The following is a 27246-nucleotide window of genomic DNA, read 5'->3' as shown; positions in this document are numbered from 1 at the left end:
AACGAAGTGAGCTGCTACTGGATGTGGCTATTCAGTGTTCTTACCTGTGTTCTTACCTGATTGAGCTGCAGTGTTCAGCTATGCGTTGTTTCAGACGACTTACAACAGCTGGCAGTCTTAGCTATATTAATACTGGCACTTGCTATGAGCCATCTGGTGGTCTCGAGATGTGTGAAGTTTTATTTATTTTGTAAAGTGCTATTTTTTCCCCCAACAATTTGCAGGCTTTCAAACACGCGCCGCCATTCACCAGCACCATACATCCATAACTCACAAGTAGTTTGTTACAAAACCACGATAGCGCCTATAGCTCTCATCTCAAAGAACAACTTCATTTTCTCTGGGTTATTTATCCAAAGTCTATGCTAGAAAAGTTTTTGATATCGGATCCCATTTTATTCTTCAAGTCGAGGCTAACAGAATCCTTGTATTTTGGTTTTACTCCCATTTCTGTGTGACAGGAGGACAGCCACGCAGAGTTAGGGGCCTCAGGGCTGTAGCCTAGAAAGTGACATAGCAACTGAGGTCATTTCCTATGGGACAAGGATATGATTTTTTTTGTTGCTACAAACGCTCTGAACAGACCAGCGATACCGTTTCATTCAGACGGTCCTATTCAGATGCTGATTCTCAGACACTGACTGGCACCCTATTCAATATATAGTGCACTACTTTTGACCAGAGCCCTAGGCTAAGTAGTGCACCACGTAGGGAATAGTGTGCCATTTGGGAAGCGGACTCTATTTCGAGGAACGACTCCAAATCTCTCACAACAACAAGAGAGACCGGAGAGAACAGCACATCAGCTGAGAGCCAACAGATTCATTGTCGCATCGGTGAATAACTAACCTGAAAAAGTGTCCCGTTGTCTCACTGTTACATCAAGCCTTTGAAAGAGCGACATTCATTGTATTGGAAAACAAAACAAAAAAGATATATAGTTGTCCATTTGTGTCAGTATAAAATAGGGAACAAAATAAGAGACATTATATGGGACATTATGGTTCATTTAGTTATATTTCTAGACACAGGATATGTGGAACTGTGAACTGACTGGCCACGCCAGTTGAGACATGGAGAGAACCTTTTTTTCCTTGATTCTTCGCATCCTCTCTTCTCACCTTCTTAAAACCTCTTGAAACTCTGGGGGCGCTATTTCATTTTTGGAAGAAAAACGTTCCCGTTTTAAACAAGATATTTTGTCACAAAAAGATGCTCGACTATGCATATAATTGATAGCTTTGGAAAGAAAACACTCTGAATTTTCCAGAACTGCAAAGATATTGTCTGTGGGTGCCCTAGAACGGGAGCTACAGGCAAAACCAAGATGAAACGGCAACCAGGAAACCAGCAGGATTTTTGAGGCTCCGTTTTCCATTGTCTCTTTATATGGCTGTGAATGCGAGAGGAATGAGCCTGCCCTTTCTGTCGTTTCCCCAAGGTGTCTGCAGCATTATGACGTATTTGTAGGCATATCATTGGAAGATTGACCATAAGAGACTACATTTTCCAGGTGTCCGCCCGGTGTCCTCCGTCGAAATTGGTGCGTCTTTTTCAGCTGCTTGTATTTTTCCATGCGATTCTGAGGGGAAAGCAGGCTTCCACGAACTGCATATCAATGAAGAGATATGTGAAAAAACACCTTGAGGATTGATTCTAAACAACGTTTGCCATGTTTCGGTCGATATTATGGAGTTAATTCGGAAAAAGTTTGACGTTTTGGTGACTGAATTTTCGGTTCGTTTCGGTAGCCAAATGTGATGTACAAAACGGAGCGATTTCTCCTACACAAAGATTCTTTCAGGAAAAACTGAACATTGGCTATGTAACTGAGAGTCTCCTCATTGAAAACATCCGAAGCTCTTCAAAGGTAAACGATTTTATTTATTTGGTTATCTGGTTTTTGTGAAAATGTTGCGTGCTAAATTCTACTCAAAATGCTAAGCTAGCTTAGTATACTCTTACACAAATTAATGATTTGCTATGGTTCAAAAGCATATTTTGAAAATCTGAGATGACAGTGTTGTTAAGAAAAGGCTAAGCTTGAGAGCAGGCGCATTATTTTCATTTTATTTTCGATTTTCAGAAATCGTTAACGTTGCATTATGCTAATGAGCCTGAGGCTTTATTCACGATCCCGGATCCGGGATGGGGAGTATCAAGAGGTTAAAACCCATTGGATGAGAAGGTAAGAGTTCCCTCCCCATCTGACCATTTCATCCAATGCGTGTTGAGAAGGAAGCGAGGATGCTAGAAATCAAGGAAAGGCCATTGAGATCCTCCCATAGACGGCTGTCAGGACTGGGAGAGACACCTGAACAGAGGGGAGAGGGACACTGATACTCCTACCACATTAAGCAATACAAAAGAGGAGTCATGAATTTCAGCTTCTTTAAAAGATTTCAAAACATAATTGGTTGTGAAAGATGGTATCAAATATAAATACAGTACAAACTGCTGCAATAGACAAATCTGTACACAGAAAGATTCAGGTACGAACAGTCTTCCAGCATTGCTGTTTCTGATAAATCACTTGAAGAGACTTTCATCATGCAACATAATCAATGACTACATCAACTCCTTTACAGTCTTCCCCAACATAATCAATGACGACATCAACTCCTTTACAATCTTCCCCAACATAATCAATGACTACATCAACTCCTTTACAATCTTCCCCAACACAATCAATGACGACATCAACTCCTTTACAATCTTCCCCAACATAATCAATGACTACATCAACTGCTTTACAATCTTCCCCAACATAATCAATGACGACATCAACTCCTTTACAATCTTCCCTAACATAATCAATGACGACATCAACTCCTTTACAATCTTCCCCAACACAATCAATGACGACATCAACTCCTTTACAATCTTCCCCAATATAATCAATGACTACATCAACTCCTTTACAATCTTCCCCAACACAATCAATGACGACATCAACTCCTTTACAATCTTCCCCAACACAATCAATGACGACATCAACTCCTTTACAATCTTCCCCAATATAATCAATGACTACATCAACTCCTTTACAATCTTCCCCAATATAATCAATGACGACATCAACTCCTTTACAAACTTCCCCAACATAATCAATGACGACATCAACTCCTTTACAATCTTCCCCAATATAATCAATGACTACATCAACTCCTTTACAATCTTCCCCAATATAATCAATGACTACATCAACTCCTTTACAATCTTCCCCAATATAATCAATGACGACATCAACTCCTTTACAATCTTCCCCAATATAATCAATGACGACATCAACTCCTTTACAATCTTCCCCAATATAATCAATGACTACATCAACTGCTTTACAATCTTCCCCAACATAATCAATGACTACATCAACTCCTTTACAATCTTCCCCAATATAATCAATGACTACATCAACTCCTTTACAATCTTCCCCAATATAATCAATAACTACATCAACTCCTTTACAATCTTCCTCAACATAATCAATAACTACATCAACTCCTTTACAATCTTCCCCAACATAATCAATGACGACATCAACTCCTTTACAATCTTCCCCACAGAAGTAAGACGTGTCCATTTTAAACACACCAAGAATTCACTACGTTTTGGGAGGTGAGTGAAGCTAACAGATTATATAAAGGAGTACATGGGAAGCAAGTCTGTCTGTATATGTTGACAAAGGCCTCATGGTTGGCTAAGCATGAACTCTACATCATTTAAAAAAAAAACGTTGCTGTAAGGTTGGGTGTTTGTTGAAGTAACTTCTGGGAACCCTCCAGTCCAGAGGAACAGACAGCTAACTACTTGTACATACATTATCACCATGCCAACCCACACAGTCTAGTGCGATTAACAATATGGATTCAAAAACAGAATGACATGGGGCGGCAGGGTAGCCTAGTGGTTAGAGCGTTGGACTGGTAACCAAAAGGTTGCAAGTTCAAATCCCCGAGCTGACAAGGTACAAATCTGTCGTTCTGCCCCTGGACAGGCACTGTTCCTAAATCATGTCTTACCAAATCACATGTCAGGAAAGGCAGCGGGATAGAAAACCACTGAGTGGACAAAACATTAGGAACACTTTCTTAACATTGAATTGCAATCCCCTTTCGCCCTCAGAACAGCCTCAATTCGTTGGGGCGTGGACTCTACAAGGTGTCGAAAGCGTTCCACAGGGATGCTGGTCCATGTTGACTGCAATGTTCCCCACAGTTGTCTCAAGTTGGCTGAATGTCCTTTGGATGGTGGACCATTGTCAATACACACGGAAACTGTTGAAAAATCCAGCAGCGTTGCAGTTCTGGCGCCTACTACCATACCCCGTTCAAAGGCACTTAAATATTTTGCCTTGACCCTTCACCATCTGAATGGCACACAATCCATGTCTCAAGGCTTAAAAACCCTTATTTAACCTGTCTCCTCCCCTTCATCTACACTGATTGAAGAGGATTTAACAAGTGAAATCAACAAGGGATCATATCTTTCACCTGGATTCACCTGGTCAGTCTATGTCATGTAAAGACCAGGTGTTCTTAATGTTTTGTACACTGTGTAAAACCCATGGCAATAGGCTGCAGGGCAGAAAAGCATTTTCAGTTGGTAGAGGAGAGGGGCCTTGCCTTGAGATAATACAGCCACATCTTCATTAAATAGTTCTAATTGAATTACACCTACAGCAGGGCTCCTATTAGCTGAATACTGCAGTGAGATATAATAAGCCCTGTTTATATAAAACCTTATCCATTCCTCAGCACTTCCACCTCTATTTAAATGTCAACTACTTCAGCATTATGTTTGACTATTCACACGATTCTGGAGCGATTAACAAGTCAAGTCAAGATTAACAAGGTAATAAGGAGCAATCTGCTGAACACTAAATACCTAGGAGTCCAGGGGTAATAAGGAGCAATCTGCTGAACACTAAATACCTAGGAGTCCAGGGGCAATAAGGAACAATCTGCTGAACACTAAATACCTTGGAGTCAGGGGCAATAAGGAGCAATCTGCTGAACACTAAATACCTTATAGTCAGGGGCAATAAAGAACAATCTGCTGAACACTAATTACCTTGGAGTCAGGGGCAATAAGGGACAATCTGCTGAACACTAAATACCTGGGAGTCAGGGGCAATAAGGGACAATCTGCTGAACACTAAATACCTGGGAGTCGGGGGCAATAAGGAGCAATCTGCTGAACACAAAATACCTGGGAGTCAGGGGCAATAAGGGACAATCTGCTGAACACGAAATACCTTATAGTCAGGGGCAATAAAGAACAATCTGCTGAACACTAAATACCTGGGAGTCAGGGGCAATAAGGGACAATCTGCTGAACACTAAATACCTTGGAGTCAGGAACAATCTGCTGAACACTAAATACCTGGGAGTCAGGGGCAATAAGGGACAATCTGCTGAACACTAAATACCTTGGAGTCAGGAACAATCTGCTGAACACTAAATACCTGGGAGTCAGGGGCAATAAGGAGCAATCTGCTGAACACTAAATACCTGGGAGTCAGGGGCAATAAGGGACAATCTGCTGAACACTAAATACCTGGGAGTCAGGGGCAATAAGGAGCAATCTGCTGAACACTAAATACCTTGGAGTCAGGAACAATCTGCTGAACACTAAATACCTGGGAGTCAGGGGCAATAAGGGACAATCTGCTGAACACTAAATACCTTGGAGTCAGGAACAATCTGCTGAACACTAAATACCTGGGAGTCAGGGGCAATAAGGAGCAATCTGCTGAACACTAAATACCTTGGAGTCAGGAACAATCTGCTGAACACTAAATACCTGGGAGTCAGGGGCAATAAGGGACAATCTGCTGAACACTAAATACCTGGGAGTCAGGGGCAATAAGGGACAATCTGCTGAACACTAAATACCTTGGAGTCAGGAACAATCTGCTGAACACTAAATACCTGGGAGTCAGGGGCAATAAGGAGCAATCTGCTGAACACTAAATACCTGGGAGTCAGGGGCAATAAGGGACAATCTGCTGAACACTAAATACCTGGGAGTCAGGGGCAATAAGGGACAATCTGCTGAACACTAAATACCTGGGAGTCAGGGGCAATAAGGAGCAATCTGCTGAACACTAAATACCTGGGAGTCAGGGGCAATAAGGGACAATCTGCTGAACACTAAATACCTTGGAGTCAGGAACAATCTGCTGAACACTAAATACCTGGGAGTCAGGGGCAATAAGGGACAATCTGCTGAACACTAAATACCTTGGAGTCAGGAACAATCTGCTGAACACTAAATACCTGGGAGTCAGGGGCAATAAGGGACAATCTGCTGAACACTAAATACCTTGGAGTCAGGAACAATCTGCTGAACACTAAATACCTGGGAGTCAGGGGCAATAAGGAGCAATCTGCTGAACACTAAATACCTGGGAGTCAGGGGCAATAAGGAACAATCTGCTGAACACTAAATACCTGGGAGTCAGGAACAATCTGCTGAACACTAAATACCTGGGAGTCAGGGGCAATAAGGAGCAATCTGCTGAACACTAAATACCTTGGAGTCAGGGACAATCTGCTGAACACTAAATACCTGGGAGTCAGGGGCAATAAGGGACAATCTGCTGAACAATAAATACCTTGGAGTCAGGGGCAATAAGGAGCAATCTGCTGAACACTAAATACCTGGGAGTCAGGGGCAATAAGGAGCAATCTGATGAACACTAAATACCTTGGAGTCCAGGGGTAATAAGGAACAATATCCTAAAAACTCAAAGACCACCATCGAACAAGAAAAATTTGACGATTAACAGACAGAGAATCATTACAAAAAATTATTTGATTTGAAAAACTTCCTTTAAATGAATACCTCTTGGGCTCTATTAGAAAGATACTGCCCTGAGAAGCCGTTTCCTATCTCTCCTCGGTCTGTGAGGTGGGAGAGAGGCAATCCACCTTTTCCACTAGGCTGTGAGCCTCGTCTCAACCACCAGAACCAAATCTCTCACTGGACGAGAGACGACTGTTAGCCAGGCTGGCTACGATATGTAGGCTAATTTGTAAACGTCACGCGCCGCGTCCCGTAAGTGTCTGCTGTTGCCGCCGGGGTTGTGCTCAGAGACTAAGTCCTGCTGGTCGTCTGACGGTGTCGAAGGTTCGGGAGAGTCCGGTCTGTCCGTTCTCTCAGTGTCTTCTGACTGGGATGATGACTCAGTGTCTGTGCTGTTGAATCCAAGCATCTCAACCACGGAGTTGGGCAAATCCTACACAGATAATAAACATCAGGTTAACGATCTGGTTAGAACCATAGGTCAATAACAAGGTGTTGAAGAGTGTTAGCTATGAATATAGGTACAATCGAATCAAATCAAAGTTTATTTGTCACGTGCGCCGAATACAACAGGTGTTGACCTTACAGTGAAATGTCTACTCTAACCAATGGTGCGGGAGAAAAAAGGTGTGTGTGTGTGTGTGTGTGTGTGTGTGTGTGTGTGTGTGTGTGTGTGTGTGTGTGTGTGTGTGTGAAGAAATAAAACAGCAGTAAAAAGCCATTTGAAAAAAAAGAGTAGCAAGTTCAGTAAGTGTTTCAGAATACAGGAACAAACATTCTGAAGGTATCTAATGTTCTGCCACGGAGTTGGACACACCCTACAAGGATATCATCAGAGGAAACTATTAAAAACACAGTTTTAATGAGGTTTAGTTTCAACTGCATTTATTCACACATCTTGGGAATATAGTTATACCACCAAGTTGGGGAAATCCTACACAGTTTTCTTATTTTTTTAATAAAATAAATCAAAATAAATATTAAAAACATATGTTACAGTTTTTTTTGAATGCGGGTTAGATTCAACTGCATTCATTCATATCCCCTGTGTGTTTCTACCACTGTTGGGTAAATTCTGTGAACATATTGTCGGACTAAACAAACAAGTTAACGAGGGTTGTGTTGAAAACCCCCTTCACACCCTTCTACTGGAAACAGCACAAACCAATTGTATCCCACTTCCTTTCCCTCTCCACACTCGGCAAACCCTCCATTATTTACCATGGTCCTTCGAGCCGGATGGGTTCTTAAAACCCATGCATTGTATATTTCAGAATATACTGGAAGCACAAACGTTCTGAAGATAGGACATCTATCTATGGATACATACCTTACAACTCTTCAGCTGCAGGCATATAGCTTCAGCTTTGTTGAGGATGGCCACGATGTCCAGTTTCATCGACAGTTCATTTATGAGCTGGAAGGAAGGGAGAAAAGAAGAAGGGAGGAAAGAAGAAGAAGGGAGAAAAGAAGAAGGGAGGAAAGAAGAAGGGAGAAAAGAAGAAGGGAGAAAAGAAGAAGGGAGAAAAGAAGAAGGGAGAAAAGAAGAAGGGAGGAAAGAAGGGAGAAAAGAAGAAGGGAGAAAAGAAGAAGGGAGGAAAGAAGAAGGGAGGAAAGAAGAAGGGAGGAAAGAAGAAGGGAGGAAAGAAGGGAGAAAAGAAGAAGGGAGAAAAGAAGAAGGGAGGAAAGAAGAAGGGAGAAAAGAAGAAGGGAGGAAAGAAGAAGGGAGGAAAGAAGAAGGGAGAAGAGAAGAAGGGAGGAGAGAAGAAGGGAGAAAAGAAGAAGGGAGAAAAGAAGGGAGAAAAGAAGAAGGGAGAAAAGAAGAAGGGAGGAAAGAAGAAGGGAGAAAAGAAGAAGGGAGAAAAGAAGAAGGGAGAAAAGAAGAAGGGAGGAAAGAAGAAGGGAGGAAAGAAGAAGGGAGGAAAGAAGAAGGGAGGAAAGAAGAAGGGAGAAAAGAAGGGAGGAAAGAAGGGAGGAAAGAAGAAGGGAGAAAAGAAGGGAGGAAAGAAGAAGGGAGAAAAGAAGAAGGGAGGAAAGAAGAAGGGAGAAAAGAAGAAGGGAGGAAAGAAGAAGGGAGGAAAGAAGAAGGGAGGAAAGAAGAAGGGAGAAAAGAAGGGAGGAAAGAAGGGAGAAAAGAAGAAGGGAGGAAAGAAGAAGGGAGGAAAGAAGAAGGGAGGAAAGAAGGGAGGAAAAAGAAGGGAGAAAAGAAGGGAGAAAAGAAGAAGGGAGAAAAGAAGGGAGAAAAGAAGAAGGGAGAAAAGAAGAAGGGAGGAAAGAAGAAGGGAGAAAAGAAGGGAGGAAAGAAGAAGGGAGAAAAGAAGAAGGGAGGAAAGAAGAAGGGAGAAAAGAAGGGAGGAAAGAAGAAGGGAGAAAAGAAGAAGGGAGGAAAGAAGAAGGGAGGAAAGAAGAAGGGAGGAAAGAAGAAGGGAGAAAAGAAGAAGGGAGAAAAAAAGAAGGGAGAAAATTCTTTGATTGGTGACTTGCTAAAGCAGAGACAGGTAACTGACGGTCTGCGGGCAGATCAGTAAAACATATTCTAACCGTTCACAACTTTGGGGTCACTTAAAAACATCCTTGTTTTTTTCTTTAAAAGCACATGTTTTGTCCATTTAAAATAACATCAAACTGATCAGAAATACAGTGTAGACACTGTTAATGTTGTAAATGACTATTGTTGCTGGAAACAGCTGATTTTTTATGGAATATCTAAATTAGGCCCATTATCAGGGACCATCAGTCCTGTGTCCCAATGGCACGTTGTGTTAGCTAATCCAAGTTTATCATTTAAAAAAAGGCTAATTGATCATTAGAATACCCTTTTGCAATTATGTTAGCACAGCTGAAAACTATTGAACTGATTTTAAAAAAGAAATAAAACTGGCCTTCTTTAAACTAGTTGAGTATCTGGAGCATCAACATTTGTGGGTTCAACTACAGGCTCAAAATGGTAATTTCTTTTGAAACTCGTCAGTCTATTCTTGTTCTGAGAAATTAAGGCTATTCCATGCGAGAAATTGCCAAGAAACTGAAGATCTCGTACAACGCTGTGTACTACTCCCGTCACAGAACAACGCAAACAGGCTCTAACCAGAATAGAAAGAGGAGTTGGAGGCCCCAGTGCAAAACTGAGCAAGAGGACAAGTACATTAGTGTGTAGTTTAAGAAACAGACGCCTCACAAGTCCTCAACTGGCAGCTCCATTAAATAGTACCCGCAAAACACCAGTCTCAACATCAACAGTGAAGAGGAGACATCGGGATGCTGGCCGTCTAGGCAGGGTTGCAAAGAAAAAGCCACATCTCAGAATGGCCAATGAAAATCAAAGATTAAGATGTGCAAAAGAACACAGACACTGGACAGAGGAACTCAATGTTAACGTTCAGACTGGTGTTTTGAGTAGCAAAAAAAACAAAACTTTAGCGTAGGCAGACTGTCCCACATCTAAAAACAGGGAGCTATCGGACATTGGAAAATGAGTGTGAAGTAGGAATGAAGCCTGCTGCAGTTGGAGGAAATGACGCTATACGAGCGTTTGCATCTTTTTCAAAAGAGCAACAACCAATCCTCTCGCGAGCAGCGGGACAGGAACATTTTACATAGGGGTGTATGATCAATGAAGGGGACATGTGGGATTTAATTACAAAATGAATGAGAAACACCCGTCTCTATTCTCCCATTACTTAATGAGGTACCATTATTTCCATAAGGAGTTATGATTTGCCTGGTTAAATAAAGGTTAAATAAATAAAATAAACAATTATCAAGAATTGTAATTCTAAGAAGATTGGGTATTCGAATTTGTTTATTTTTGAGTTAACATGCAGTGTTTTTTTTTTAAATCACGATGTGAATCATGTGTTCAAAGTGGAAACGACCAGTCCCCAGGGTCCTGGTCTCTGGGTAAAGATACACATGTATTTTGTTCAGTCTGCATATAGAAAGAAAAATATAATAAAATAAAATATATATGTTAATGAGGGTTGACAGTTACCCCAAATGGAGTGTGATGTGTGTATTGCTGATTTCATGAAATGGAGTGTGACGTGTGTATTGCTGATTTCATTAGTGTCTTTGTTTCGATACCAACTTCACCAGAATGGGTCTACTGGAGTGTTGGGGTTCCCCCCGATGAGTTAGGGTGCTAACTCCCTGACCTGGCAACTCTTCAGAGAGGTAGCCAGTAAAATAAGGGAGTGTTGGGGTTCCCCCCGATGGGTTAGGGTGTCAACTCCCTGACCTGGCAACTCTTCAGAGAGGTAGCCAGTACAATAAGGGAGTGTTGGGGTTCCCCCTGATGGGTTAGGGTGCTAACTCCCTGACCTGGCAACTCTTCAGAGAGGTAGCCAGTAAAATAAGGGAGTGTTGGGATTCCCCCCGATGGGTTAGGGTGTCAACTCTCTGACCTGGCAACTCTTCAGAGAGGCAGCCAGTAAAATAAGGGAGTGTTGGGGTTCCCCCCGATGAGTTAGGGTGCTAACTCCCTGACCTGGCAACTCTTCAGAGAGGTAGCCAGTAAAATAAGGGAGTGTTGGGGTTCCCCCCGATGAGTTAGGGTGCTAACTCCCTGACCTGGCAACTCTTCAGAGAGGTAGCCAGTAAAATAAGGGAGTGTTGGGGTTCCCCCCGATGAGTTAGGATGCTAACTCCCTGGCCTGGCAACTCTTCAGAGAGGTAGCCAGTAAAATAAGGGAGTGTTGGGGTTCCCCCCGATGGGTTAGGGTGTCAACTCCCTGACCTGGCAACTCTTCAGAGAGGTAGCCAGTAAAATAAGGGAGTGTTGGGGTTCCCCCCGATGGGTTAGGGTGCTAACTCCCTGACCTGGCAACTCTTCAGAGAGGTAGCCAGTAAAATAAGGGAGTGTTGGGTTCCCCCCGATGGGTTAGGGTGCTAACTCCCTGACCTGGCAACTCTTCAGAGAGGTAGCCAGTAAAATAAGGGAGTGTTGGGGTTCCCCCCGATGAGTTAGGGTGTCAACTCTCTGACCTGGCAACTCTTCAGAGAGGTAGCCAGTACAATAAGGGAGTGTTGGGTTCCCCCCGATGGGTTAGGGTGCCAACTCCCTGACCTGGCAACTCTTCAGAGAGGTAGCCAGTACAATAAGGGAGTGTTGGGATTCCCCCCGATGGGTTAGGGTGCCAACTCCCTGACCTGGCAACTCTTCAGAGCGGTAGCCAGTAAAATAAGGGAGTATGAACTAAGTAGGAAAAACCTTTTCAACAGTAACAGTATGTTGTTGTATGTATGTTGTTGTGTTATTTATCCTAGAGAAAATGCTATTATTAAGAAAATTGGCAATGTAATCATTTGTCATATAGTCAAATCTTGTCTGGATTTCCTGAAACAGAAACAAACTAAAACTGTTGTTCTGATCTGTCCTCTCTTTAGGTTATCATGGAAGGGGACGTCAGATGGTGTCTTAACGTAGGAATCATTTGGCCACAAACAGTGTGTGTGAACCTTAAAACCCTCCCAGACCGGCTGCAGAAAGAGCGACAAAAGGCGTTCAAAGTGACGGTGACCTTTAACACTTATCTGTGTCCGAGCCAAACCTGGGTGCGGGCGGCAGGGGCGCTGAGACCGCGCATGTGGAGTCAGCATGGAGAGAGAAACTTCTAGCGTGCTGATGGGAGAAATTGACCAGACAGGGTAGCCTAGTGGTTAGAGCGTTGAACTAGTAACCGGAAGGTTGCAAGTTCAAACCCCTGAACTGACAAGGTACAAATCTGTCATTCTGCCCCTAAACAGGCAGTTATAACCCACTGTTCCTAGACCGTCATTGAAAATAATAATTTTTTTCTTAACTGACTTGCCGAGTTAAATAAAGGTCAAATTACAAATACAAAAATAGCGGCTCAGGTGAGAGACTTGTAATTGTGGGAAAAACATTACTTTACATTGAAATCGGGACATTGTGACAGGCAAGTGGCGTTGGGAAGATGAACTGCATCGCCATCTGAAGAAGACGCTAGAATTATAAGTGCCGGGAGAACGGAGGTCTACACACTGTCAACAATTTAGACTAAGTACGCATTGAGATACCGATCTGTCATTACCAGGCCACTCGCAACAGGAAAACAGGGACAAAGGGAGGCTGTAATGAGAAGAGTTATTACCGGCAATAAAAAGATCCCATTTATAAATGTACATTCTAACCGGGATGATGTGTGCTAGTCTGAGAAGACAAAGTAAAGCACTAAGGACTGTCATTCTAAATTTGGGTCGGATAATTTATAAAAATGTTTTAGTTATGATTCAGCGAGAGAGAGTCGCTCTCAAACTGGAGGCATGGGGACACTGCTAAAATGTATTAGGCCCCAGGAAGGCTCTAGAACCCTTATCTTTAAAATGTATTAGGCCCAGGAAGGCCCTAGAACCCTTATCTTTAAAATGTATTAGGCCCAGGAAGGCTCTAGAACCCTTATCTTTAAAATGTATTAGGCCCAGGAAGGCTCTAGAACCCTTATCTTTAAAATGTATTAGGCCCCCAGGAAGGCTCTAGAACCCTTATCTTTAAAATGTATTAGGCCCAGGAAGGCTCTAGAAACCTTATCTTTAAAATGTATTAGGCCCAGGAAGGCTCTAGAACCCTTATCTTTAAAATGTATTAGGCCCCAGGAAGGCTCTAGAAACCTTATCTTTAAAATGTATTAGGCCCAGGAAGGCTCTAGAAACCTTTTCTTTAAAATGTATTAGGCCCAGGAAGGCTCTAGAAACCTTATCTTTAAGTGTCCTCCAAGAGGGAGGTTATTGGAGATCTCACTGGATGATAGCTCAGGTCAACCATTTCTGTTCTCTTCTGTTTTACCATGTCATCAGAATATTAATGTTAAATCGCATCATACATTCAGATTGCTGGACGATACGGTATAATTAGTTGCACACAAGGTTCATAGTCTGTGTCTTGCGATAACACCCAAGGATGAACGTGAAGGAGATGGCATGGAGACCAGCATCACAAGGCCATAGAACGTACCGGATGGACGGTTCTGTACCCCAGTCCGAGTAGCATCAAGGGTGGTGTGAATTATTAAACAGTCTTCTTTCTCTCTTCCCTGATCAAGTCAACAGGTTTTTAGGTGTCGTGGAACATAAGACTGATCATTGTTCCGGAGGAGGGACTGATGTATATTGACTACACACACACACAGGAGGAGGAGGGACTGATGTATATTGACTAGCACGCACGCACACACACACACACACACACACACACACACACACACACACACACACACACACACACACAGGAGGAGGAGAGACTGATGTATATTGACTAACACGGACGCACGCACACACACACACACACACTCAGGAGGAGGAGGGACTGAGGTATACTGACTAAGTGATTTAGAAATGTTTCAGTATGTTTATAACTGTAGAAGTGCATTAGGAGTAGTGACTAGTGTGTTACGGGTTAGATGGAAGGATATCTGTGTAAATGTATCTGTAGCAGGAAGTGAGGTACACATGGGGCCTGTGATTGAGACAGAGAATGTTGACATCAGACTTAAGTGGGAGGGAAGGTGATGGAGGTGATAGAATGGGATCATCCACAGAGACTGTGTATGTTGTTACAGGAGATGGCTCGTAGGAGAGGGAGGACAGCTAACTGTAGACTGTTAAGTGAGAGGGAAGGTGATGTGTATGTTGTTACAGGAGATGGCTCGTAGGAGAGGGAGGACAGCTAACTGTAGACTGTTAAGTGAGAGGGAAGGTGATGTGTATGTTGTTACAGGAGATGGCTCGTAGGTGAAGGAGGACAGCTAACTGTAGACTGTTAAGTGAGAGGGAAGGTGATGTGTATGTTGTTACAGGAGATGGCTCGTAGGTGAAGGAGGACAGCTGACTGTAGACTGTTAAGTGAGAGGGAAGGTGATGTGTATGTTGTTACAGGAGATGGCTCGTAGGTGAAGGAGGACAGCTAACTGTAGACTTAAGTGGGAGGGAAGGTGATGTGTATGTTGTTACAGGAGATGGCTCGTAGGAGAGGGAGGACAGCTAACTGTAGACTGTTAAGTGAGAGGGAAGGTGATGTGTATGTTGTTACAGGAGATGGCTCGTAGGAGAGGGAGGACAGCTAACTGTAGACTGTTTAGTGGGAGGGAAGGTGATGTGTATGTTGTTACAGGAGATGGCTCGTAGGAGAGGGAGGACAGCTAACTGTAGACTGTTAAGTGGGAGGGAAGGTGATGTGTATGTTGTTACAGGAGATGGCTCGTAGGTGAAGGAGGACAGCTAACTGTAGACTGTTAAGTGAGAGGGAAGGTGATGGGGGTGATAGAATGGGATCATCCACAGAGACTGTGTATGTTGTTACAGGAGATGGCTCGTAGGAGAGGGAGGACAGCTGACTGTGCCCAATATAGAGACTATTACACAGACCCAGATCATGGTGAGAGTAGCAGAGATCGTGTTGGCATTTTGGACACTATTGTCAACTTTCCAGAAACCTGTGAGGTTGTGAGGTTGTTTGGTTGTGAGGTTGTTAGGTTGTGAGGTTGTTCTGGTTCACAGTACTCCTTACAGCACCTGCAGCGGTAAAGATCGTCATGTCTCTGTAGCAGGGGGGGGGCGGGGGTGTGTTGGGACAGTGTTGTTCTGGTCCACAGTACTCCTTACAGCACCTGCAGCGGTAAAGATCGTCATGTCTCTCCTCAGTGGGTTGACAGTTCTCCCGTGACGTGAGGTCCAGTTGCATAATGTGAGAGCTTGAAGATGACAGAGGAAGTGGAGCGAATGAGAGAGAAGGACTAGATTCCACTGTAGACATGCAGATGGGTTGGGTCTGGGAGCCACTTTAAACACCATAGTTGGGTGAGCTGCTTTATTGGTTAATGGATCAGATGAAAAGGAAAGATGGTACTTTAAACAACATGTTGGAGGCATTGATGTGAAAGTCTATCCAGTGCCGAGTTACCTCAAGAGGATGGAGCATTGATTAGGGCTATGCACCTGCCTATCGGGTGACCGGCCTATCGGGTGACCGGCCTATCGGGTGACCGGCCTATCGGGTGACCTGCCTATCGGGTGACCTGCCTATCGGGTGACCTGCCTATCGGGTGACCTGCCTATCGGGTGACCTGCCTATCGGGTGACCTGCCTATCGGGTGACCTGCCTATCAGGTGACCTACCTATCGGGTGACCTGCCTATCGGGTGACCTGCCTATCGGGTGACTAGGCCTGCCTATCAGGTGACCTGCCTATCGGGTGACCTGCCTATCAGGGTGACCTGCCTATCGGGTGACCTACCTATCAGGTGACCTGCCTATCGGGTGACCTGCCTATCGGGTGACCTGCCTATCGGGTGACTAGGCCTACCTATCAGGTGACCTGCCTATCGGGTGACCTGCCTATCGGGTGACCTGCCTATCGGGTGACCTGCCTATCGGGTGACCTGCCTATCGGGTGACCTGCCTATCAGGTGACCTGCCTATCAGGTGACCTACCTATCGGGTGACCTGCCTATCAGGTGACCTGCCTATCGGGTGACCTGCCTATCGGGTGACAAAGGAGGAGATGGAGAGCAGAGTGAGGATGCCATGGCTTGGGAACCTGCCTATCAGGTGACAAAGGAGGAGATGGAGAGCAGAGTGAGGATGCCATGGCTTGGGAACCTGCCTATCAGGTGACAAAGGAGGAGATGGAGAGCAGAGTGAGGATGCCATGGCTTGGGAACCTGCCTATCAGGTGACAAAGGAGGAGATGGAGAGCAGAGTGAGGATGCCATGGCTTGGGAACCTGCCTATCAGGGTGACAAAGGAGGAGATGGAGAGCAGAGTGAGGATGCCATGGCTTGGGAACCTGCCTATCAGGTGACAAAGGAGGAGATGGAGAGCAGAGTGAGGATGCCATGGCTTGGGAACCTGCCTATCAGGTGACAAAGGAGGAGATGGAGAGCAGAGTGAGGATGCCATGGCTTGGGAACCTGCCTATCAGGTGACAAAGGAGGAGATGGAGAGCAGAGTGAGGATGCCATGGCTTGGGAACCTGCCTATCGGGTGACAAAGGAGGAGATGGAGAGCAGAGTGAGGATGCCATGGCTTGGGAACCTGCCTATCAGGTGACAAAGGAGGAGATGGAGAGCAGAGTGAGGATGCCATGGCTTGGGAACCGCTCTCGGAACCTGTGGTCTGACGGTGAAGGCAGCCGAAAGCATGAGGAGGCTTTTTAGGGCTTTCATTTTGGTGGAATCCAGCAGAACAGTGTCCTGAAGACAAAGTCAGGCGAAGAGAGAGTTGGAATTGACACGTTGTCATGCAGATCTTAACACGTTGTTAATGCTGTTGTGTTTTGGGTGTTAATTTTGACTTTGCAAGTCTTGTGCCATCACTCTCTCAGGAACCAGAAGGAGAAAGTTGAAACAGAAGACAACAGCTCCAGTGGACAAGTTATTATCAGTGTCCTGTAATAAGTGGAAATGAGAGTGTTTATTTTACCTTTATTTAACTCGGCAAGTCAGTTAAGAACACATTCTTATTTTAAGAACAAATTCTTATACACTGCAAACATTTTTCACATTTTGCAAAATGTGTCAAAATTTCTCTCTCCGGCTTTCAAGAGGGGAGGCAGCTAAAACAAGTTTTGCCCGCAAGGTGGCAGGGCCCCCCCAACAAAATGTTGCTTAGGGCCTCCAAAAGGCTAGAGCCAGCTCTGACTGCATGTGTGAACATGGATGTGGGTACGCAGACCAGCGAGCCACTGCGTCCCCTCGTGATGAGGTTTTTGGTGGCCCCCACCCCACCCGAAGTTGCCCGTCCCTGTGCTAAAGTGATGACACGGATAAACACTCCAACACTGAAAACCAGTGTTCTGTGTGGATAACACATGTGTGTTGTAATGTGACTAGGCAGTGAGAGCCTGTTAGTTAGAAGACCACATGCTCCTGCTAGGTGATAATTAACTGCTTCCTTCAGACATCATAAAACACAGCCCATTCTCTCTCTCTCTCACCACTCTCGTTCCCTCTCACTCTTCCAACTTTCTCTCCCTCTCTCCCTCCCTAAACCCCCCCTCGCTCTCCCCACTCTCTTTCTCCCCCTATCTACTGCCACCTCCCTCCCCCACCTGGTTTTGTAGCTACTGTATAGATAGAGCCTGCAAGGTCTCCATGGTTACCATCTACTAGCTGTCTACTAACTGTCTCCCACCTGGTGTTGTAGCTACTGTATAGATAGAGCCTGCAAGGTCTTCATGGTTACCATCTACTAGCTGTCTCCCACCTGGTGTTTTAGCTACTGTATAGATAGAGCCTGCAAGGTCTCCATGGTTACCATCTACTAGCTGTCTACCAACTGCAGAAAGAACAGCTGTGATCACATCAGGAAGTAACCTCAAGGTAAAATGCTGAATGATTTAAAACGGTTCCAAGCATCCTTACATGTATATGCCACAGCCAAGATAACTCCTGATTACATCAGCCTGTATTTCTAGAGAGATTACCAGACCTACCATTAGTCATTTTCAATATACAAAGACACTAAACATGTGTAACAGTATAACTTTAGACCGTCCCCTCACCCATACCCGGGCGCAAACCAGGGACCCTCTGCACGCACCGCTAACTAAGCTAGCCGTTTCACATCCGTTACACTCACCCCCCTTTTGACCTCCCTCCGCAGCAACCAGTGATCCGGGTCAACAGCATCAATGTGACAGTATAACTTTAGACCGTCCCCTCGCCCCGACACGGGCGCGAACCAGGGACCCTCTGCACACATCAACAACAGTCATCCCTCGAAGCATCGTTACCCATCGCTCCACAAAAGCCGCGGCCCTTGCAGAGCAAAGGGGAACTACTACTTCAAGGTCTCAGAGCAAATGATGTCACCGATTGAAACGCTATTTAGCACGAACACCGCTAACTAAGCTATCCGTTTCACATCCGTTACACTCACCCCCCTAAACAGGCACTAAAACAATCCCATTCCACTATTGAGAAAACGGGGGAAAAATTAGTTCTATGGTTTTCACCGTCATCAGTACATTTAGATGGAGACTTTTAATAGTGAGTGGTTGAACACCACTAAAAGACAGAGGGGACCAGACATCAATGTGTCTGTAGTGCTGTCCCCACTCTCCTCTTCTCCCACCCCACTCTCCTCTTCTCCCACCCCACTCTCCTCTTCTCCCCCCCCACTCTCCTCTTCTCCCCCCACTCTCCTCTCCCCCCCCCCCCCACTCTCCTCTTCCACCCCCCACTCTCCTCTTCTCCCCCCCACTCTCCTCTTCTCCCCCCCCACTCTCCTCTTCTCCTCCCCACTCTCCTCTTCTCCTCCCCACTCTCCTCTTCTCCTCCCCACTCTCCTCTTCTCCTCCCCCCTCTCCTCTTCTCCTCCCCCCACTCTCCCCTCCCCCCCCCACTCTCCCCCCCCCCCACTCTCCTCTTCCACCTCCCCACTCTCCTCTTCTCCTCCCCACTCTCCTCTTCTCCTCTCCTCTGATAGGAGTTAAAAGGACCCTTTTTATTTTAGGAGGTAGGTTAGGTCATATTTAGTATAATGTTGACCCAACCAACCTTGCACTCACACAGAGACAGATACAAGTGAACACACACATAGACAAAAACGTCAGAACACACACCTTGAGGATCTCATTGAAGCCATATTGTTTCTCCATAATCTGGTGTTTCTCTGAGTCCAGGATGGCACAGCACACCAGCAGGTGGAAGTTCTGGCATGGCAGCCCGGTCCACATTACCTGAAGTCAACCCAGAGACAATCAGAGTCGGTGTGTGTGTGAGAGACACAGTATCTGCATCATTATGTCTGATGAATAAAACTAATTGTTGTGATTCTGTGAAACATAATTAAATTAATGCTAATTGGCTTGTGTTTCCTCGCAATGCCTCTGGACGAATGGAGAGATGATGAAATGAAAACTAAACTATGGGCCCTTTAATCAGGTTACCGATTCCTCTACGGGGAGTTAGGAGGAGGAGGAGAGCAGGAGAAGAGGAGGAGAGACTGAGGAGCAGCAGGACCAGAGAGTCAGGGGACAGAGAGAGGCCACTGATTGATCAAGTGCTCACTGTAATGACTGATTGGCCTCTTTGATTGATTGGCTGGATTGACTGTGTGGGCTGATGGATCATTAGAGAACAGACGATTGATTAACGGTAAAACGCCTTGAATGTCTGGGACTCACCTCCCAAAGACGCAGGACATCAGGGAAACTCAGTTCTCTCTTGAAGCGAATCAGGAGCCAGCGGAAGCAGAAGTACAGGTGACCAGAGTCCTGGGCCACTGTAAGATGGACACACACACACACACACACACACACACACACGAGGTTAGCAGAAGTACAGGTGACCAGAGTCCTGGGCCACTGTAAGATGGAGACACACACACACACACACACGAGGTTAGCAGAAGTACAGGTGACCAGAGTCCTGGGCCACTATAAGATGGACACACACACACACACGAGGTTAGCAGAAGTACAGGCGACCAGAGTCCTGGGCCACTGTAAGATGGAGACACACACACACAAACAGAGGTTAGCAGAAGTACAGGTGACCAGAGTCCTGGGTCACTGTAAGATGGACACACACACACACACACACACTCACACACTCACACACACTCACACACTCACACACACTCACACACACACACAAGGTTAGCAGAAGTACAGGTAGCCTCTAACATAAGGGTAGAATGAAGGGAACCCGACAACATCACAGGTATTGCCTTTAGACATCATGAGCTGAAAAGCCATTGGGCAGAGATCCAGCCATCCCTGAGGGGTTAAATCCACTCGGAATGTGTCAGAGTTGTGAGTATCTCTGATCAAGGAGCTGAAGGAATATCAATAGTGAGGAAGTGGAGCCTCGTAAATTAAAGTCAACCAATCATAGACCTTAAGCCTCTTACGTCCCCTCTCTATCTCTTCTTTCTCCTCCTCCCCCCCCCTCGCAAAAGACAATCCCGTCCATCACTGTCGTTCTCTTCCTGCCCTCAATCTAACCTTTCCAGCTCAAATTAAAGCGATAAATAGCACATTTCATTTACATATTATTGAATTTCCTTGGTTTATTGTTCTTGGAAGCTCTCTAAATTCCGAAGGAGCAGTTGTTGTTATCCGGCGCGGTAACGAACAGCAGACCAGTTTTTGTTGGGTGGCTGAGCGAACCCAAATTAATCTAGAAAATTAATGACTATAAAGTACGCGGTGATAAATCAACATCGTCCCAATCAGACTGCACGGTAGCGCTCGCCGCATTTAAACAGCCTAATTCAAAACAACTTATCAGGGACTGTTTAGGGATGCGGCTAACCCCTATGACCTCTAGCAAATAGGAGACTTTTCCAAACAGAACACACCATATTTATCTCATTAGGAAGTCTTAGTCAAACTCGGATAAACTCTTGTTTTTCTTTCGAAGACAAAATGTGGCGTCGGCACTTGAGAGAGAGAGAAAACACAAGGGCAATGTTTCACTGGCTCCATCAAGGTGATTATCTAGTACACTTATGACGAGGATGAATGTGTGTTCCGTTGTCACGGTGAACGTTCTATTCCGTGGATTCTAAATGGCAGTAATGGGTGTTGTTCATTAGGGAGGGACTGGACTACCCAGACTCCAATAATTGACGCTAAAATGTAATTTTCTGTAAGGATTTTTTTTTTAAAGCATGCCCTGTTTGTGTGTGTTCCCCTCACCCAGGTAGTTCCAGAAGGACAGGTCTAGTAGTCGTAGCAGAGTGTGTGTGTGTGTGTGTGTGTGTGTGTGTGTGTGTGTGTTCCCCTTACCCAGGTGGTTCCAGAAGGACAGGCCCAGTAGTCGTAGCAGTGTGTGTGTGTGTGTGTGTGTGTGTGTGTGTGTGTGTGTGTGTGTGTTCCCCTCACCCAGGTGGTTCCAGAAGGACAGGTCCAGTAGTCGTAGCAGAGTGTGTGTGTGTGTGTGTGTGTGTGTGTGTGTGTTCCCCTCACCCAGGTAGTTCCAGAAGGACAGGTCCAGTAGTCGTAGCAGAGTGTGTGTGTGTGTGTGTGTGTGTGTGTGCCCCTCACCCAGGTGGTTCCAGAAGGACAGGTCCAGTAGTCGTAGCAGAGTGCTGAGCTGGATCAGTTGAGTCTTCATTCCCTGCATCTGCTCCTCAAAGTTTTGGTGCTGAGAGTTTAGACAGAATAGAAATACATTCACACTATACAGACGACACGATCGACACTTTGTGGATGCCAGCTCGTCAAACATCTCATTCCAAAATCATGGGCATCAACATGGAGTTGGTCCCCCCTTTTGCTGCTATAACAGTCTCTACTCTTCTGGGAAGGCTTTCCACTAGATGTTGGAACATTGCTGCTATAACAGTCTCTACTCTTCTGGGAAGGCATTCCACTAGATGTTGGAACATTGCTGCTATAACAGCCTCCACTCTTCTGGGAAGGCTTTCCACTAGATGTTGGAACATTGCTGTGGGGAACTTTCTTTCATTCAGTCACAAGAGCATTGGTGAGGTCGGGCACTGATTAGGCCTGGCCCGCAGTCGGCGTTCCAATTCATCCTGAAGTTGTTCGATTGGGGGTTGAGGTCCGGGCACCGTGCAGACCAGTCAAGTTCTTCCCATACCGATCTTGACAAAGCATTTCTGTATTCATTATTGCTCCTCCTCCACACTTTACAGTTGGCACTATGCATGGGGCAGGTAGTGTAAATCTTGGCATCCGCCTAACCCAGATTCGTCCGTCGGACTGCCAGATGAAGTGTGCCGGCATTCAGCCATCCAGCCAGTCGGCCATCCAGTCAGTCGGCCATCCAGCCATTCCAGCCAGCCAGTCGGCCAGCCAGCCAGCCTGCCAGCCAGTCGGCCAGCCAGTCGGCCAGCCAGCCTGCCAGCCAGCCTGCCAGCCAGCCTGCCAGCCAGTCGGCCACACCACATTGATTCTCTCTACTCCTCAATCACCAGCTTTCCTTTTGCCTTCCTCACTAACAAGTTGCTATCTGGCGTTTAAATCAATAACCCTGATGTTGCCATGTTTGATGTATTAATGGATGGGATGACAGCTACAGTGCTGGAGATGACAAGGTCTTTGGGTTTTCTTTGAATAACAAGGGCCTGTCAGGTACAAGACCACTCAGCCGAGTAATAACAACATGATCGCTGTTTACCCTAACCTGTGTGTAGCTGTTTACCAGGGTAGACCAGCCCTGGGCTACAGTATCTATAAAGCTCTGGATGGTTAATGAACACGAAATCCCCTTTAAATTACTTCAGCAGCTATCTGGAAGAAAGAATAGAGGAAACAGACAGGAGGCTGGATGGTGTCGTGACAGACTGGAGGCTGGGTGGTGTCGTAACAGACAGGAGGCTGGATGGTGTCGTGACAGACTGGAGGCTGGGTGGTGTCGTGACAGACTGGAGGCTGGGTGGTGTCGTGACAGACAGGAAGCTGGATGGTGTCGTGACAGACAGGAGGCTGGATGGTGTCGTGACAGACAGGAGGCTGGATGGTGTCGTGACAGACAGGAGGGCTGGATGGTGTCGTGACAGACAGGAGGCTGGATGGTGTCGTGACAGACAGGAGGCTGGGTGGTGTCGTGACAGACAGGAGGCTGGATGGTGTCGTGACAGACAGGAGGCTGGATGGTGTCGTGACAGACAGGAAGCTGGATGGTGTCGTGACAGACAGGAAGCTGGATGGTGTCGTGACAGACAGGAAGCTGGATGGTGTCGTGACAGACAGGAAGCTGGATGGTGTGTCGTGACAGACAGGAAGCTGGATGGTGTCGTGACAGACAGGAAGCTGGATGGTGTCGTGACAGACAGGAAGCTGGATGGTGTCGTGACAGACAGGAAGCTGGATGGTGTCGTGACAGACAGGAAGCTGGATGGTGTCGTGACAGACAGGAAGCTGGATGGTGTCGTGACAGACAGGAAGCTGGATGGTGTCGTGACAGACAGGAAGCTGGATGGTGTCATGACAGACAGGAAGCTGGATGGTGTCGTGACAGACAGGAAGCTGGATGGTGTCGTGACAGACAGGAAGCTGGATGGTGTCGTGACAGACAGGAAGCTGGATGGTGTCGTGACAGACAGGAAGCTGGATGGTGTCGTGACAGACTGGAAGCTGGATGGTGTCGTGACAGACTGGAGGCTGGATGGTGTCGTGACAGACAGGAGGCTGGATGGTGTCGTGACAGACAGGAGGCTGGGTGGTGTCGTGACAGAGAACAGATAGGAGGCTGGATGGTGTCGTGACAGACTGGAGGCTGGGTGGTGTCGTGACAGACTGGAGGCTGGGTGGTGTTGTGACAGAGAACAGACTGGAGGCTGGATGTTGTCGTGACAGACTGGAGGCTGGATGGTGTCGTAACAGACAGGAAGCTGGATGGTGTCGTAACAGACAGGAAGCTGGATGGTGTCGTGACAGACAGGAGGTTGGATGGTGTCGTGACAGACAGGAGGCTGGATGGTGTCGTGACAGACAGGAGGCTGGATGGTGTAGTGACAGACAGGAGGCTGGATGGTGTCGTGACAGACAGGAACCTGGATGGTGTCGTGACAGACAGGAAGCTGGATGGTGTCGTGACAGACAGGAAGCTGGATGGTGTCGTGACAGACAGGAAGCTGGATGGTGTCGTGACAGACAGGAGGCTGGATGGAGTCGTGACAGACAGGAGGCTGGATGGTGTCGTGACAGACAGGAGGCTGGATGGTGTCGTAACAGAACAGACAGGAAGCTGGATGGTGTCGTAACAGAACAGACAGGAAGCTGGATGGTGTTGTAATAAGTTGGATAATAAGACAGAAAGAAACTAATTCAGAACACAAATCATAGAGCTGGAGTGACAAAGTGTCAGGGCTCTGCTCAGCTATTGGTGGAGGCTATGAGAGAGTGGTCTTGGATGCATCCTTTGTGAAATGCACCATGGGAACCCAACGTGGTCAGGTAATCAGGTCTCACTCTACCAACACTTACCTAGTTGGCCTCCCTCTCTCGTTAAACAGGAAGAACTGTGCTGTCATATACCAACACAGAGGTAAGTGAAGGTCTCTCACACAGACATGGAATGACTAGAATGGATATCCTCATTTAATTTGCTTTGGTCTGAGGGACTTTGTCCATTCTAGTATTTATATTTCTGTGTTACGTATGTTCTAATAATTCAGATGTTCTCAGTTTTACCCATCTGGTTCATGAAGGAGACAAACCACTAAAAGGTTATGTCCCTGCTAGTTTATCTAGCCTATTTCTATGGTCTTATTAAGTTATGTCTGTTCTAGTATATCTAGTTCTATGTCGTCAGTCTCACCATCTGGTCCATGAAGGAGACAAAGCACCAGAAGGCGTCCACCTCGTCCTCCATCACATAGAGGATCGGAGACAGCAGGTCACTCATACCCTGGACATAGCCTGGTGACAGAGAGAAAACAACCCGGTTCAGCCAGCCAGCCAGTCAGCAAGTCAGCCAGCCAGTCAGTCAATCAGCCAGTCAGTCAGTCAGCCAGCCAGTCAGCCAGCCGGCCAGCCAGTAAGTCAGCCAGCCAGTAAGTCAGCCAGCCAGTAAGTCAGCCAGCCAGTAAGTCAGCCAGCCAGTAAGTCAATCAGCCAGCCAGCCAGCCAGTAAGTCAATCAGCCAGCCAGCCAGCCAGCCAGTCAGCAAGTCAGCCAGCCAGCCAGTCAGCAAGTCAGCCAGCCAGTCAGCCAGCCAGCCAGTCAGCAAGTCAGCCAGCCAGCCAGCTAGCCAGCCAGTCAGCAAATCAGCCAGTCAGCCAGCCAGCTAGCAAGTCAGTCAGCAAGTCAGTCTGCAAGTCAGTCAGTCAGCCAGCCAGCCTAAGCCTGGTGGTGACAGAGAGAGGATTTGAAACAGTTCTGGAGAGTTTTCATTCCAACACAATCTTGACCACAGGAGGTTGGTGGCACCTTAATTAGGGAGGACAGGCTCGTGGTAATGGCTGGAGCGGAATCAGAGGAATGGTATCAACTACATCAAACACATGGTTTCCATGTGTTTGATAACATCCACTGATCACGTCTGGTGCTGAGTGGCATCTAGTATTTATTGTTGGTGAATCCTCAGTAAAAACCCAGTAGAGGCCGAGTACATGCAGTATGACAAGCTTGGTCTTAGCGAGGTCAAAGTCATTCAGTATGACCAGCTTTGTCTTACCCAGGTCAAAGTCATTCAGTATGACCAGCTTTGTCTTACCCAGGTCAAAGTCATTCAGTATGACAAGCTTGGTCTTACCCAGGTCAAAGTCATTCAGTATGACACGCGTGGTCTTACCCAGGTCAAAGTCATTCAGTATGACAAGCTTGGTCTTACCCAGGTCAAAGTCATTCAGTATGACAAGCTTGGTCTTACCCAGGTCAAAGTCATTCAGTATGACAAGCTTGGTCTTACCCAGGTCAAAGTCATTCAGTATGACAAGCTTGGTCTTACCCAGGTCAAAGTCATTCAGTATGACAAGCGTGGTCTTACCCAGGTCAAAGTCATTCAGTACGACAAGCGTGGTCTTACCCAGGTCAAAGTCATTCAGTATGACAAGCGTGGTCTTACCCAGGTCAAAGTCATTCAGTATGACAAGCGTGGTCTTACCCAGGTCAAAGTCATTCAGTATGACAATCGTGGTCTTACCCAGGTCAAAGTCATTCAGTATGACAAGCGTGGTCTTACCCAGGTCAAAGTCATTCAGTATGACAAGCTTGGTCTTACCCAGGTCAAAGTCATTCAGTACGACAAGCGTGGTCTTACCCAGGTCAAAGTCATTCAGTATGACAAGCGTGGTCTTACCCAGGTCAAAGTCATTCAGTATGACAAGCTTGGTCTTACCCAGGTCAAAGTCATTCAGTATGACAAGCGTGGTCTTACCCAGGTCAAAGTCATACAGTACGACAAGCGTGGTCTTACCCAGGTCAAAGTCATTCAGTATGACAAGCGTGGTCTTACCCAGGTCAAAGTCATTCAGTATGACAAGCGTGGTCTTACCCAGGTCAAAGTCATTCAGTATGACAAGCGTGGTCTTACCCAGGTCAAAGTCATTCAGTATGACAAGCGTGGTCTTACCCAGGTCAAAGTCATTCAGTATGACACGTGTGGTCTTACCCAGGTCAAAGTCATTCAGTATGACAAGCATGGTCTTACCCAGGTCAAAGTCATTCAGTACGACAAGCGTGGTCTTACCCAGGTCAAAGTCATACATGCAGTAGGTCATGAGGACATCGTGCAGCAGGATCAGTCCGGGGTTGTCTTGTCCTTCGTAGAAAGTGTTGGTCCGATCTGTCCTGTTCACGTCTTTCTCTGTGGAGGAAATCAACACAGTCAGAGACCTTAGAATCCCCCTGAATTCACCAAATACAGTTGCATGTACATGAAGAACAATAATGAGTCAGATGACATGCAACAGAAGGAAGCTGATCGTAGATCCTCACAACTCAGAGACACTTTGTGATTAATACAGGCTCCGACTTCACCACACATCTCGTCTGCCTGA

General features: G+C 46.1%; 1 protein-coding gene across 22 annotated transcripts in view; it reads right to left on the bottom strand.

The window, feature by feature from the left end:
• Nucleotides 1-2377: 2377 nt before the first annotated feature.
• The window catches only part of LOC135515570 (TBC1 domain family member 15-like), a 91186-nt gene continuing 66317 nt past the window's right edge, over nt 2378-27246 (bottom strand). The window contains exons 11-18 of one of the 22 annotated variants that reach the window (XR_010451818.1): nt 26937-27053; nt 25065-25165; nt 21821-21920; nt 19955-20052; nt 19391-19507; nt 8141-8227; nt 4982-7243; nt 2378-4887 (exon numbers count right to left, since the gene is read on the bottom strand). Coding sequence is in view for 2 of the 22 variants with exons in the window: in XM_064939190.1 (XP_064795262.1) it covers nt 7019-7243; nt 8141-8227; nt 19391-19507; nt 19955-20052; nt 21821-21920; nt 25065-25165; nt 26937-27053 (845 nt within the window). In the remaining 20 variants the exon portion in view is untranslated. Of the gene's footprint in view, nt 7244-8140; nt 8228-19390; nt 19508-19954; nt 20053-20072; nt 20207-21820; nt 21921-25064; nt 25166-26936; nt 27054-27246 lie in introns of those variants that run through there. The other 21 variants (XR_010451819.1, XR_010451826.1, XR_010451821.1 and 18 more) reach the window with 21 other exon arrangements.

This window comes from Oncorhynchus masou, chromosome 27, assembly GCF_036934945.1.
Source record: "Oncorhynchus masou masou isolate Uvic2021 chromosome 27, UVic_Omas_1.1, whole genome shotgun sequence".
In the NCBI taxonomy this organism is placed as follows: Eukaryota; Metazoa; Chordata; class Actinopteri; order Salmoniformes; family Salmonidae; genus Oncorhynchus; species Oncorhynchus masou.
This window is presented reverse-complemented; position numbering and strand designations above follow the sequence as displayed.